At 36.9% G+C, this 15,482-nt stretch overlaps 1 protein-coding gene across 1 annotated transcript in view; it reads right to left on the bottom strand.

The window, feature by feature from the left end:
• Positions 1-15,482, bottom strand: part of DNAH5 (dynein axonemal heavy chain 5) — a 133,033-nt gene that overhangs the window by 69,898 nt on the left and 47,653 nt on the right. The window contains 14 exon segments of the mRNA XM_075495645.1: positions 251-385; positions 1,055-1,249; positions 2,408-2,595; positions 4,218-4,396; positions 5,503-5,675; positions 6,987-7,211; positions 7,993-8,205; positions 9,151-9,307; positions 9,972-10,135; positions 10,817-10,970; positions 11,815-12,014; positions 12,479-12,719; positions 13,537-13,775; positions 14,766-14,828. Of these exon segments, the coding sequence (XP_075351760.1) occupies positions 251-385; positions 1,055-1,249; positions 2,408-2,595; positions 4,218-4,396; positions 5,503-5,675; positions 6,987-7,211; positions 7,993-8,205; positions 9,151-9,307; positions 9,972-10,135; positions 10,817-10,970; positions 11,815-12,014; positions 12,479-12,719; positions 13,537-13,775; positions 14,766-14,828 (2,526 nt within the window).

Raw genomic sequence — 15,482 nt, 5'->3', positions numbered from 1 at the left:
ACACAGCCCCTTGCTTACTCCCTCCCCTGCCCCATACAAGGCACTATGAAGAAAATTACCTCTATCCCAGCCAAAACTAGTACCCAAGACCATCCAGAGAATAGAACATTTCCAAGCTAGTTTCAGTGTAAAGGCCACACACAATTTTCTAGTGTTCACCTTAACAGATTTAAATTGTATTAAAAAAAAAAAAAAACCCATGCAGATCCAAAGTGCAGTTTAATTAATTTACCAGGCCCTCAGAACTTACCAGTTTAGACAGGTTCATGTCTCTCAGCACACGCATGACAATGGTAGATTCAGTATCTGTAGGGTTTGCTCTCTTTGCTGCTCCTAAAGTACGTAGCACTGACAATATATTCCGCAAGCCAAAATCATAATGCACCTAGAAGATACGCAAGGTTTGGGAAAATTTTCCCCAAGTTAACGGGGATGAAACAATTCTTATTTATCACTTAAGATATGGATATGTATGAGAAGTGCTATATGTGGCACAAATGCCTCCTAACATCCAACAACTAGTCTTTGGCTGTATGACTATAGGCAACTTCATTCCCCGCCTCTGCTACCATCTACTAAACTGTAAGGTGTGACAGAAAAAAGAAATGTAATCACAAGTCTCTGAACCAAGATAAGGTTCCCAAGGACTATTAATAAGTAAACTAGCAGTATTATTTTGAATTCTCTGTGGACCTTGGAAACTGACTTTGAGAAACATCTAAACAAGCACAGGCAGCACAAACCAAATGCCTCTCAATCCACTCTATAAGACCAACTAATATATAAGCCCTTTATTTGCCTTCATCATCATTCACTAAAGTTAAATCTTAATAATAAACAGTGTTCTGAATGACAGTCCCATTCTTGTACAGATAACCTGTAGCAGGAGTTAATCCTCCAGCACAGCTGAGGGCTGCACTACTAAACTGCAAGTATCATTTAGCTTACTTAGTGAACATGAAGTTTTCCATTTTCTTCACATAGATACTAATAATTTGTGACATCATATATGGTTTTTCCCTAAGATAATTTTTCCTTATATGAAAATAATCACCTGCTTTGACAGTTGTTCTTCACATAGCTTGTACAGGGTAAAGAATTTCCTTGCCAATACAACATTAGCAATGAAACCACAACTAGCCAATTTGACACGAATTATGATTTGACGATCAGGAACCATCATAGCCACCGAACGGAAGTTGATCTTCAAGTTTTCAGGAAGTTCCTGCCGTCCAGCATATCCTGGATTCTGGAGAGAAGAACAGGTTTTGAAGTTGACTGCACCTTGCACAAACAGAAGAATCAGCAAAGGAATGTGTAATCTGGTTAGACGAAAATAGCTTTTTAGCTTTAAATCACATGTAAAAATGAATTGCCATGCAGATTTACCACCATATCTCTATAGCATTTTAGCCTCTCTTACATCCATGAGGTATGAAAAATGTTCCACTGTCCTGGTTTTGGCTGGGATAGAGTTAATTTTCTTCCTAGTAGCTGGTATACTGCTGTGTTTTGGATTTTAGTATGAGAATAATATTGATAACACACTGATGTTCTAGTTGTTGCTAAGTGGTGTTTACACTAGTCAAGGACTTTTCAGCTTCCCATGCTCTGCCAGGTGCACAAGAAGCTGGGAGGGGGCACAGCCAAGAGAGTTGATCCAAACTGACCAAAGGGCTATTCCATACCATAGGACATCATGCTCAATATATAAACTGGGGGGAGTTGGCCAGGGGGTAGCGGTTGCTGCTTGGGGACTGGCTGGGCGTCGGTCATCAGGTGGTGAGCGGTTGTATCACTGTGGTTATTTTCCTGGGTTTTGTTCCTGTCTTGCTCTCTTGTTGTTTTCCCTCTCATTACAATGTTGTTGTTGTTGTTCCAATTATTAAACTGTTCTTATCTCAACCCATGAGTTTTCTTACTTTTGCTCTTCCGATTCTCTCCCCTATCCCACTGGGGGAGGGAGGGAGGGTGAGCAAGCAGCTGTGTGGTACTTAATTGTCGACTGGGGCCAAACCACAACATCCACCGAAACACGTTAAATCTGTATTTGTCTTATAGGTCCTGTTTTTACTGGCTACTTCTACCGATATCTCTATGGCCATTTTTCTGTACTTGTAGCAAAAAGCATACTTTGGGAACCAGAATGTAGCATGCAGAAGTAATATGACATTGAGATGATAACTTGTATTTACAATGCTGGCTGCATTTGTTAATTGCATGTGCTTGATGTCATTGAAACAAGACCCTGTAAACTGTCTGTGTAGTAATGCTCAATGTTCTCAAACTGTCAGTGAGTTCTAAGAGCTGAGTGACATAAGAGTTAGCAAGTACATTTAACATACCAGGTTAGAAGCGATTATTGTACAATCATCACTGGCATATTAGAAACCTACTGAATACCTACCATTGTAAGAAAGATGCCAAATTCTGGGTTCATTTCCACATTATCTCCATCAGTAAAAACAAAGCTTTTTTTACGCTCCTTCTTACATGTCAACACAATTGCAATTTGCTGTGCAGCTACTGATAGTACTGGTAAATCAATACGATTGAATTCATCAAAGCAACCCCAGGAGCCAGACTGAGCAAGACCTTCAAAGAGAAAAGCAACTAAGCATCTGACCATTACATTGTTAACCCATTTTTGGTGCAATTCATAAGCCAAAAATCAGGTATCTACCTCAGGAAAAAAACTATGTTTATTTTGGAGGGTTGGGAAAGGGACAAGGAGAAGAGTTTAATTCTTTTTCAAGCAAGAATGCACAAAGTTACAAAAGTCCTCAAGCTTGTCTAGGATACTACATCCTTTGATTTCTGCTCCTTCTCTCAGCATCTTGAATGTTTTCCTGTTCCTCCCTAGCCCCCCCAAAAAAAATCCCTGCAATAAGTCTATGAAAATATGATGGGTTGTCAATAGCTTGTTGCACAGATTAAAATGAACAATAAAGTTGCTTTCATCTGGAAAGAAGTTAGGGGTCAGTCTGTGCCAGAATGGCATTCTTCCTCAGATATTTTGGGAAAAACAAAACAAAACAAAACATCATCAACACAGTCACTTGCAACAATACAACAGTCAAGGACCTCCACTTGATCTCCAATTCAATGTCTGCCATGACTGATAGGTATCAATTTCAGGTGCCAAAAAAAAAAAAGTGTCTGCATCTAACTTCAGTGAGTTGTGCCAATTGTTTTTAACATATGTAGTGCTATTCATGCACTTCCTTCAACTGATAAGAACTTCGACACGTGAAGGAGACAAAATACTGAAATCAGAATCCAACACATTCCACCAGTTCAGCAAGAAATTTCACAGCTTTTTCTTTTTGTACTGGAGTCCTCCTTGATTATTTTAAGTGTCTTTATGTATCCTTTCATAAACTGTCTTATGTTTGCAGACATTTCTATTTCTTGGAGACAGTGTTGCAAGTGTATTTTACATTCATAACAAGATACTAATTACTTGCACTTATCAAAAGGCTGAAAACCACCTGCTGATTATGTGTTGACCTTGTTTTATAAAGATGTTCTCTTAGCATTTGTAACTTTCACATAGTTCATAGAATCATATAATCACAGATATCCTGAGTTGTAAAGGACTCATGAGGATCATCAAGTCCAACTGGTGACTCCATACAGGGCTACCTAAAAGTTAAACCATATATTTAAGAGTGTTGTCCAAACACTACTTGAACACCAACAGGCGCAGGGCCCTGACTACCTACTTCCTTGGGGAGCTTGTTCCAGTGCTTGAACACACTCTCAGTGAAGAACATTTTCCTAATATCCAATCTGAACTTCACCTGATGCTGCTTTAAGCCATTCCCTCATATCCTACCACCAGACACCAGAGAGAAGAGATCGGCACCTCTCTCCGCTTCCCCTCATGAGGAAGTTGTAGACAGTAATGAGAACACCCCTCAGTCTCCTTGTCTCTAAGCTGAACAAACCTAGTATACTCAGCCGTTCCTCATAAGTCATGCCCTCTAGTTCTTTCACCATCTTTGTTACTCTCCTTTAGACACATTCTAATATTTTTATACGCTTCTTATATCGTTGACCCCAAAACTGCACACTGTACTTGAGGTGAGGCCACTCCAATGCTGAGTATAGCAGGACAGTCACTTCTTTTGTCCGGTTAGTTATACCACGCTTAATGCACCCCAGGATACAGTTGACCCTTGTGGCCAATATCTTACTTTTGGTCCACATCTTACCTTTGAAGATCCTCCCAAGTCCTCGGAAATCCATCTGGTCTGAACAGTTGAAGACCACTACATATTTTCCAAGGCACCGTCCCATGTCTTTGATGGTTTCAGTTTTTCCAGTTCCTGCAGGTCCCACAGGTGCTCCACCCATGTTCATGCCTAAAGCTTGAGCCAAAGTGATGTAACATCTAAAAGGCAACAGGCTATCATCACTTAATGGGCTGCAGCACACAGTTTTCTGTGTCGTTCCAGAGGAACTTACTCAAGTGTGTTACATGAGGAAGGTCTGATTTAAGGAGACAAGGAAACAGCTGAAATTATATGCATCTAATTACAATTTAAATCAATAAGAAGGAAAACCTTTCACTCAGCGTCTGATGCAGGTAATATTAAGGTTCGTCTCCTCATACATAAAGTGGAAGAACAGATAATCCTCAATAATCAACAACCAGAAAGATCACAAGAAGGGAAGAAAGCAGATAGAGAGACACTGGCTAATCTAGTTTGGTTAGCTTAGTTCCTGAATTACTTTAACTGAAGTAGTTCTGAACTACATTACACTGTGGAGTACAATCATGAAAGACAGTTAATCTTTCCTTTCTCATCCACCTTTAAAATTTGATCATACAGGGCATCCCATTTTCATAACTGAAACTTCTATGCGTAATGCAGTAAAACACCACCTAACAACTATATCTAAAGAGAAGCTCTAGAATTTGCGGTATGGAATAGTTCAAACAAGCAAAAAAAACCACACACAAAAAAAACCACCCAATGTCCTTATTTTGCCAATGATAGCTTATAAAGCATTCTTTGTATTATTCCAGTTAGGTAGGTAGACCTCTCTGTTAATAGGACAGCAATTCTTTCAACATCCTTCTAGGTCAAAGATCTCCAATCTATTGCAGCTGAATAAAACTGTTTTTGCTGTCTGTTCTTCCTTAGCTGTTTTCATTAGCTTGCCTGTAAACACTTATTTTTGTCCTCTATCTCTCTCTGCATATTGTATCTGTTGGATGCACCAAATCCTCAGGTATACTAGCCTCACATACAGGAGACTGAGCGCCCCACACATCATATATATGGGGATCACACAAGCATGTGGAAGAAAATAAGCTGGAAGTTATTCATATTGTAAGACACAAACAAAAATATTCATGTATTCCATGTAAAATTATTGACTTTGAGAAGACCATGAAGGATAAATTCTGCAGAGATCTATTTTGCATCCAATAGGAATGACTAAATTGCCCTTGTAAAAGCCTAGGTTTGGCATCAAAGAATAAAGGATTACCTGTCTGTAAGAGGCGTTATGACAAGCCTGTCAGTACAGCCCAAGAATTCATTCTGGTATGTGAAACCCACATCAGTGATCTTAATCATCATTTTATCATAGTCTTCATTAAAATAAAATCTACACTGTTTCAGCCACTCGAAGTCTGTAGGGCTCTTGATATGCATGCAACACTAAGAAAAGAGGGGAAAAAAGGCTGTGGTATTCATGGTTAACATTTATTTTCGCATTTATATTATCTCATCTAAGTAGTAATGCAAAGGCAGCATTGCAATCACAATGAAAGACATAAAGAACAGCAGAATAGTGGAGACCCTATCTTGGTTTTTACCATAAAAATTGCTAATGTGTTATTGCTGTCCCTGAAACCCATACTAAGGCAAAGGAACTTCAGGCTTTAGACAAGTGTGTCAAAACTCTAAATACAAATCAACAGTCCATAAGCCTCAAACAAAAGTCATTACATTCAGTTAACATTAAAACTGCCATTTCTTTTACCCCTCTCTACCATTTTATTCTTACATATGAGTAGGAAGCATGTAATGTGATACTTTATTTTAAAAAAAAGTCCTGAGAATTGTATGAAACCACATGCAAACTGGAAAAAAGGTATTTCAAGACAGTGTCATGGTGCAGATATTAGTTAAGAAATTCAGCAGAGCTGGGAGTAATTCAAAGTTGACCAACTGAATATCAAAACAGGATTAAAAAAGATGGCCTGCAGGTTGTATCTAAAAATTATACTTTACATAAGATGATTATAACAACCGGTTCCACAATGAAAAGATAGGTGCCTGCCAATCAGCAATGGGTTAAAACTCAGTAATTCTTTTCTCAGACAGCTTAATTTCAGTCAGGTCCAGAGCTTCCTATAGGTAAAAGGGTATGATAGCTTTTAAGTGTGATTGTTTAAGCAGTAAATGCTTTAATTTTCCTATTTTTAGTATCCTGTGGCAGCATGAAAAGGTGTGAAGTGAATAAATAAATCCCTAAGTACTAATTAGGTATGCTATTGAAACTAGAATAGAGGGGATAGCAGCTTCAACCAACTTCAAACTTTTTCCTGTACTATAACTCTACATTCATTCTATTTACTCCTTGAGACTCACAGCGTAGTCCAGAGAAAGGACAATTACTTGCAACACAATGTATGAGGAAAAAGTCCCTAACTGATCATGCAATAGAGGCATCTAACTTAAGTGGGCCAACACAAAGCATTATAAAATTCTACTATTGCTTGTGGGGGGGGGAAAAAACACTGAATTACTTAAAGGGAAACTAAGACATGGGAAAATAAGACATGGATTGAAGCAACATCAGCATTTTTATAATACTCCAGGTCACATAATCATTACAGTCCTGAAATTAAATGTTTAGCTCAAGAGGCAGGAGTTCATAGGTATAGTAATATTTCCTTCTTGTCCTTTCACATTGTTTTACATGGAAACCACCTCATAACTCATTATAAATTTTTCAATACTTACCAGACCATCAAAAATGTCCCTCTGATGCACATGAATAGTGATTAATGTCTCATATTTAACTCGCTCGACTGGGCTAAGGTCTTTTGTTGTTGTATCTATCAGCATGTTTAGAAGATCCAGGAAAAACTGGTTCGTCTTTCGCATAATTTTTTTATCATACCTGGCATTAGTCAAAGCTTCTTCTGAGTCTCTTGTCCAAATCATTTGGATCCCCAACAACCCAACCTTAGGAAACACAAAGGTATATGCTTCATAATCTTTTCTCTTTCACCTAAAATGTACATTCACAGACACAGATAAACTAAAGAAATGGTTCTGCTACTACTTGTATAAAAATTATTTTTTCATGCATCCATATAGAGGTCATTCAACCCATGCATTTGTTTTATGTGTCCCAACTCCATTCATAAACACATAGTTAAGTCCACACTTCAGTCTTGTACATACTGCCTATGGTGCACCACTGATACAACTGTTCAATATAATTTACAGCATATATATAAATACTGTATATAATTAATATACTTTATATATATATAATTAATAACTAATCAGTGAATAATTAATGCTTCAATTTAAAATATTTTTTCAATACTTCACAAACTCTTTATCCCCTCTCCAGCAACATTCCTGATCACAAGTAGCTTCTACTACGAAAATAATTTTCCCTCAGCACTACCCTCAGCTCCCAATCTTTAGCAATAGATAATGTTTTCCTGAATATATAAACAAACATACAGTTTTACTACTTTTTCTTCAGTAGTCAAGTATTAAGCTTGTAAAGAAATAGTGTTAACTCCATTGCATTAATTTATTGCATTCAGCATTATTTTTTAACAAGAGCTTAAAGGTAAGTCATCTTCTTTTGGCTTCAGATATGTAAAGTGTAACTAAAAGTCAGTTTTGCATTTATAACACTGGCTGCAATTCTGATTGCAAAGACAAGGAAAAAACATCAATGTACTACATATCTGTGAACAGTTCATTGATTTAACAATTATATTACCTGGGCTGGGTAAGTAGAAAGAAATTCAGTCAGCTGGAAACTAGTTTCCTGGATGTGCGCAGCTGCCTGGCGAATAACATGATGCAGTGACAGCTGGGATTCCTTCAACAGAGAATTGAGCCAAACTTCCACGTTACCTTCAGCCATTACAGGTCTAGTTAGCTCTACTGTCTCACCCTCTCGTGAACTAATCGACAATATACGATCATATATCTAATAAAAGCAAAGCAAGAACATTTTGTGATTTATAGGTGTATTATCTTTACCATAACTGTCTGAATTTCTTGCCATCACTCCATTAAACTTATTTGGGTAACTAATAAATTATATCAATCTGTTAAGCAAAATGTAAAAACAATTAAATCATTACTTTTGGTGTGCAGAAAGGCTTTAAACAAAACTGTCATCTGAACAAGGAGACAAACCCGAATACACTGACAATTCCTGAATTTCACTTAAGTTTCAATGACAGCATCCACTTTCCAGTCACAATAAAGGAAACCTTGCCCCACTACTAGTGAGTTAATATACTAACAAAATTTACAGCCTTACAATCAAAAATAATGGAAACACAGAAGTTATGGAACATGGTCAATCAAAGGAGTTCCAAATGCATGGGAAGTTAGTGAATTTCTAAGAAAATGTACACATACACAGGAAAAAAAATTGTTGCTATCTGTTCTTGTAAAGGGTATAAGAAAATTGTTCTTCAAACACTATGTTTGAAGGGATATTAAGGATAACTCAGAGAGACACTAGATATACTTCTTCTTACAATCAAAAAATGAATGAAAAAGTACAAAGACAGGTAATCTAAAGATACAAATATGCTCATAAAGAATCAGAAGCTTATCTGAGAGGACACTAGCCTACATTAAGCCACCAGAAGACAGTTCAGTACCTGGGTGTTTTTCTTCTGAAACCTAAGCACTGGTGCAAATTTTTGTTTGTTTTGCTATTCTATACAGAGTTTTCCTATTAAGTAAATGAGGGTATGAAACTAAATCTTAAATGAAGAAAGCCTACGCAGCATCAAATAATTTACGAGCTTGGTAAAACAGCTGAATGCCCCATGCACCCAGGTAGCTTTCTTATTTAACAAGTATCATGCAGGGTTAATTTGAAAGAATGTAACATTGAGGTGTGAGCAGTACATACCCTTTCATGGAACCTGACAGTTTTAATGTTGTCAAAGACATTCAGCAGATGTGCCTGTATATTGTGAGAGTCTGATGCCTGGCCAAGAATTTCTAGGAGAGCAGGATCTGAGACAAAGAAGAATCGTGGAAATAGGAGGCGCTTTTTCTCCAGGTATCTGCATTTTAAAAAAAAAAGGGGGGGGGGGGGGGAATAGATGGTAGGTGAATTAGGTTAATTTATACATCCTTTCCTCTTTAAAGGTGGCATTTCTCACAACATATCATTGCAATTTTTAGCAGTGGCAATGACAACAATTTTTATCCATCATACCTTCATGTTAAGCACCTGCTTTAAGGCTACTCTTTTAACATCAAAAGCCGTTTAATGGAAAGCTTTTATTATTTGCTATATTGTAAGCACCAGTAAAAACAAAAGAAACTAAACCAAAATAAAATGTTTTTACATTAAGTCTGTTACTTGCTATTTAGGTGTCTCATGCTGAATTTCTCCCAGATTTGTGAAGGGTCTGAATAGGACACACTGATCTAGACTGTCTTCTGGATTGAAACTAGGCTGAAACAAGCTTTGGTTTCAACAGAGATAGACAGTGAGTGACAGCTTAGTCACAAATCAAATACTTATCAGTGATCTGGTAGCAATCTCTTTGGAGGTGTTTTATCATCCTGCTAACTTGTTTGCTCAGTTTAACTGAATTCATAGTAGAATAAGAACATGATCTTTGCAAAGTCCATGGGACAGTACTCAAGCAATTGCTCTTTCCCTAGTTACAAGATTCACAAACATCTATCTGTGAGACTGTGATCTTGTAGTAATCTTACCCTGTTAGTGATTTCTGACAGATTTCAAGCTGTTCTAGTAAATGTGGTAGTAACTGTCCCATGATTTCATCTCCAATGCAGCACTGAACAACATTAGGTGTTTCATGAGCTCGGGTCATGATCCTCACCCAGGATTTATCGATGTTAGAGAAACGCTTTGCTTCCTGTTGAAACATGACAAGGAATGTGGAACGGAAGAGATGGAGGAAGGAAGAGAGAAGAGGGAAAAGGCACTTGCTTGCAGAATTGGCACCCAGTAATCTCACTAGTAATCCTGTGTCCAACTTCTAAAGATTTTTCATCTTAGAAAAACACAAATGTTTCTGCTTACACAATACAGCTTATTTTATACTTGACTGTCAAGCCTGCTATCTACTTTCTCTTTCAATCATTTTTAGAGAAAAAGACAGAAAAACTCATTATGCTTGAATTGCATGTTTCAAATGAGAAGATTTTTTTCTAAAAAGTAAAGTTAATTTTTAATTTGAAAAGCTATGTAGAAAAGTTTAAGATAAGGATTCCTAGCAAAACCATAGGTACTACTAGGCTAGTGGTAGGTACTACTAAGCTAGCCTAACTAGGCTAGGCTACTACTAGGCACAACACTTAAACACATATTTGTTAACAATTTTACATCTAGAAATAAAAAGATCAACTAGCTTACACAATCTTATTATTCTAACACAATACTTCTGTTGGCATTGTTTACCTAACTTCTTAGCAAGACTAGTTTTGTTAAGTACCAAAAAAATAAAGTTTATGTTACTACATCAATTATGACATCACAGTTAAGTTTTATTCTTAAAATGCAGAAAACCAAACTGAAAAAAGGCATGTCTGAAAACCTTTGGAAGCTGCTTTGCTATGTCACCACCAACAAAAACAGCTTCTAAATAAATCCACAAGTTCTGCACAGTCATCCAGTTCTCAATGATATCTGTTGTGTTGGAAAGATAGTGCACCCATTTCTGAATCTGTGTCTTGAAGGGTGTGTTGTATCTAAAATAAAAAGAAGACACTTACTCTATTTCAAGAAGGAAACAAGTCTCTTGAAAGCCAGCACATTACTCACAAGGATGAGGAATAATTTTGCTGCTCATATCTTTGTCAAGTGAAAGTATAAAAACCTACACTTGACTCAATTCAGCTAGTTAGCAGCTATAAACCAAATCAGCTCCAACTTGCTGCTTTATACATATGGTGTCTAGCACAGCTCTGATCCAACAGAAGCTGAATAGGAGCAAGATTTCAATTTCACTCTAAGGCAAAGTGGTTTCAAAAGGGGACTATGCAACATCTAAAGGGGACTACGCAACATCTTGAAAGCTGCAAGACTCCCAGAGGTCCTTATCAGCTGAACTCTTGCTTTTGAAGATCTGCCTGATGATCAGGTTCTGTGTTCCTTATTTTATCTGTGGGCTTTGGCATGTGAAACCAGACAAACCGAAGCTCATTTTAACTGGGATTTTCAGCACCTTCAGCATGAGGCAGTGACCTATCACACAGGGCAGAGTAGCAGTGCCTGTAATGCCCGTAGTACGCCTGCCACAACCAGGCAGCATTCCCCTTTATGCTCATCACCACTTTTTTGCATCAATGAAAACTGTCCAGTTGATTATTTAGGAAGTCTGAAATGCATCCGCATGCTTTCAAAAGAACTTATTGGAAGGATACAGACAATAAGAACAAGCCCATGAACAGTTCAAGGACAAGCAAGCTCTTAGTTTTTATGTAGATGTTTATTTTCCTTCTCCTCTGTGAAAGATTTTTTCAATAAAACAAAGCCTCTTGCAGATATTTTTATCTCCCCCCCCCCCCCCCCCCCCCCCCCTTTTCCTGTTACCTGTTACTCATGAGAGAGCCAAGAATCATCAGGCTGTCTTCCATGGCAGCAATTGTTTCTGATGTGCTGTCACCTCTTAAAAGAAGTTCCCCACGGGTTTTAAAGTTTGCGAAGATAAATGTTTTGTTGTCCCATTCAGCTATCACTTGTTTTAACTTCTGCTCAATGTCTCTCTCCTTCACAGCACTTATGCAGATATCCTTTTAAATAAATAGGATGTCAAAACAAGCTATGAATGGTTCAAGTCTCCAGTATACAAATCTAACTCTTATTTCCTTTAACCCTAGTAAGGCTGATGAGCAACTATTTGTCAAGTGGAAAGATCTACAGACATACAAACACCATAGCTAATAATCTGTATACCACATCATGATATGGCCAGCTTTGGGGGGAATAAAAGAATAATACAGTGATTACTTTTCATGTCTTTAATGTTGCAAAGCAAGGCACCCTCACAAATTAACTCCTGGGCCAAGTTGCATGATTTCAAAAGAGGAGTTGACACCAAAATATATTTGTGTCATTACTTTATACAGAAAGCTGAAGTGGTTGTCCGTTTCTCTGTTCTTTAGAAATATTCTGTTTTCCTTCTTACTACTGTTTTCCTATACTATACCAGTAGATTGTTTTGTTTCATGCATCCATTTCTCTTCCTTCACAATACCTCTATTTCCTCTTTGTATCTTAATAGCGGAGCTTCCATTATATTCCTCAGTTTGAATGTTTCACTTTCCACATCAAAGTTGTGTTCAGTGAGATCCGTAATCCGCTTCCAGTGCCGAGGCATCATTGCTTTACTTGACATACGCTCAAGCAATGGGCAACATTCACTGAAGTCCTCAATGGTCCTCTTTAGGTCAAAAAAGGCCTGCCATTCCTTTACACCACGAGGAAGCTTACGGCATCTACGCAGAAATAATGCAAGCTTTTTCAAACAGTTTCAAATATTCTTTCTGTTACCCATTTAACCACAGTATATGGTTTTAACAGTAGACCACATACCTTCCACATTCAGGTTACCTGTATTTTGAAGATTCTGTATGTGATTCTGCATGTGAGACAACCTGTTTCCAGTCTATTTCATTGACTGGATAGCTGGGCAGGCACCTATAGCCTCCCCCTAAGCAGTGTAACTGCATAATTCCAATACACTTTGTCCAAGCAATCTTCAAAAACAATTGAACCGCTTTACATCTTTAATTCTTCTTTTGGTGAGGCTCATGATATGCACTGCTCTGCACTCTAGAAAAAACCCTGTTCCTCAGAACATGCAAGTTTAATTCTTTAAATCATTTGATTCCTGGTTTGATGAAAAGTTCAGCTTCTGTGCATGCAATATATCCCATTTTGTAGGAAAACTATCCAGCAATTCACTAACTTGCCTTAGACATCTAGGGTGAATCTGTCTCTCATTAATAATAATATTACAACAAACAAGTGAAATTTCCCTTCATGAACAAAATAAATAACAATTTTAACATATATTCCAATCTCATCAAAAAAAGTTAACCAAGAAGCTTTCTAAGGAACGATAGTCCTTAACTGGCTGTTTTATTTTATGAAGTTGGTAATGGATATATTTTTCAATTAAAATTCATATTTTTCATGTTTCAATGAACAAATACATGCTCAGATATGATTATTGGTACTAACCAATTATAATCATATTTAAGAAGTAACAAAAGTATTTTGGGCATCTTTACCAGAGCAGCAGTTTCTCACCTGTTCTGAAACTCCAGAAGTTCACTGTTAATTTTTCCAGTGTCTAATTCTGACCAAAGAATATCATAGTAGCCACTGACTGTGTCAATGACATTGTTATATAGATTATAGAGTTTCTGTAACAGATTCAGTTGCTTCTTTATTTCAAGCAGCTGAGGATACCGAGTAACAGGCAAACCAAAAAGATCTTCCCCACTAGTATAAGTAATATATTTCCGAAAGAGATTATCAAATCGATTCTAAGAAAGAAAAAGAAAAAGATTGCATTAAATAAAATTAAATAACTAAATATTCAAGATCTGGCATTATGCTTAGAGCTGCATTAGTGATTAAAATCGAGTAAATACTAGAGAGATATAGAGGAGATACTAACAACTTAGACTGTCAACAGTTTTGTCAACAATTTTCATGAGAAAAGTAACTTTTATTTAGCTGGAGGCACATCTTTCGAAGTTGACAGGGAGGCCATTCACTCCATGTGGCACAGTGATAGAACAATAAATACTAAGCTTGCACTTGAAAGAGGTATAACATGACATACAAAGTAAAGAAAGGTGGATGCAGCAAATTCTACCTTTCCAAGTATGCTGTGCAATTCTTTTATTGAACAGTTGAAGTAAGAATTACTATTGTTTAAGCAGCAAAGAAAAACAAAATTTAATTGTCAATTGCAATATAACTGAGGGAACACAGTAGGAAGCCAAATGAATAGCACTATGGGAAAAGGAAAACCATTAGAAGTCATCATTACAGGAATAGAAATTAATCATGGTACGAAGAAACATTTCAACAGGAAAAATAGTCAGTTTAAATGGAAACCTTTAATACATTTTTTTTTTAAAAAAGGGAGGAGAGGGGAAGAAGATTGGGCAGAATTGTATTTGCGAGGAAAAGATGCAATAATGAACACAAGAACGGCCTATAGCTAAACACACTAAACTCGAGAGTAGGCCCTCATCAGGATACTTGAATCTAGTAATTATTCCTCATTTTCCATGCAGCCTTTCTCTTAGCTCCTAAAAAAAAAAAATCTAATTTTAACCAGCATTCCTTGCAAATGCATAGAAAAAATACCAGCTTATCTTTCATTAAGTTAAAACAGACTTTGCCCAATGAGTAACCCTATGTATCAATGAAAATTAGTTCAACTACTCTGATTCATTCTCAGAGCCTTCAGGTGTTAGTTTACTTGCAATAAGCATTAAGCAATTTCTTAGAATTGACAGTACCTGAAATATAGTAAGCCTGTCACTGGCTTCCTGAGGCTCTAAACCAACCACCATTGGCCCATTCTAAAAAAAGAAAAAAAATAAAAAAATAAACAGTGAATTTAGAGGGTGAAAAGAGCCACAACTTATTTCTAATCAGCATTTTCTAAATGCTAAACTCAAACATTTTTGCAGCTGCAGGATTCCATCCCTACATCAGATAACTGAACCAAGAGATCACACAGCTACCTACTAGAACAAGGACTTTATTTAAAAAAATAAGAACAAAGGCAATTAATTGTCTTCTTAATACAGAAGTTTTCATAACAGTATAAAAATTAGTCCATGGTAGCTCATTTTTCAAGGAAACATCAGCATTAATTAGATGATACAAGACTGGTTCATCTTGACTCATTTAAATTCTACTGAGAAAGAATATAAGACCTTAAGTCATTAGTACTTATATCCAACATCAGAAAACACTTCTTACATTCTAACATAATTTCTCATTAATCCCAGTCTCCACACTTGCTCATTCTAACTAGCTGTTTATCATAAACCCTAAATGTCTCAAATGTTAATCTTTAAGAGCTGATTACCAGCATTACACACTTTAGTCACATACAAAAAATAGCCAATGCCTGCCCTGCACTGAAACTCAAATACCACATTAACAAGAATAAACATATTCTTCAGACAGTAGAGGCACATCCCATTAATTAGTCAACTCCACAATCT

The sequence above is a fragment of the Mycteria americana genome, chromosome 2, assembly GCF_035582795.1.
Source record: "Mycteria americana isolate JAX WOST 10 ecotype Jacksonville Zoo and Gardens chromosome 2, USCA_MyAme_1.0, whole genome shotgun sequence".
Lineage (NCBI taxonomy): Eukaryota > Metazoa > Chordata > Aves > Ciconiiformes > Ciconiidae > Mycteria > Mycteria americana.
The sequence above is the reverse complement of the archived record's forward strand: the minus strand, read 5'-3'. Positions and strand labels throughout refer to the sequence as shown.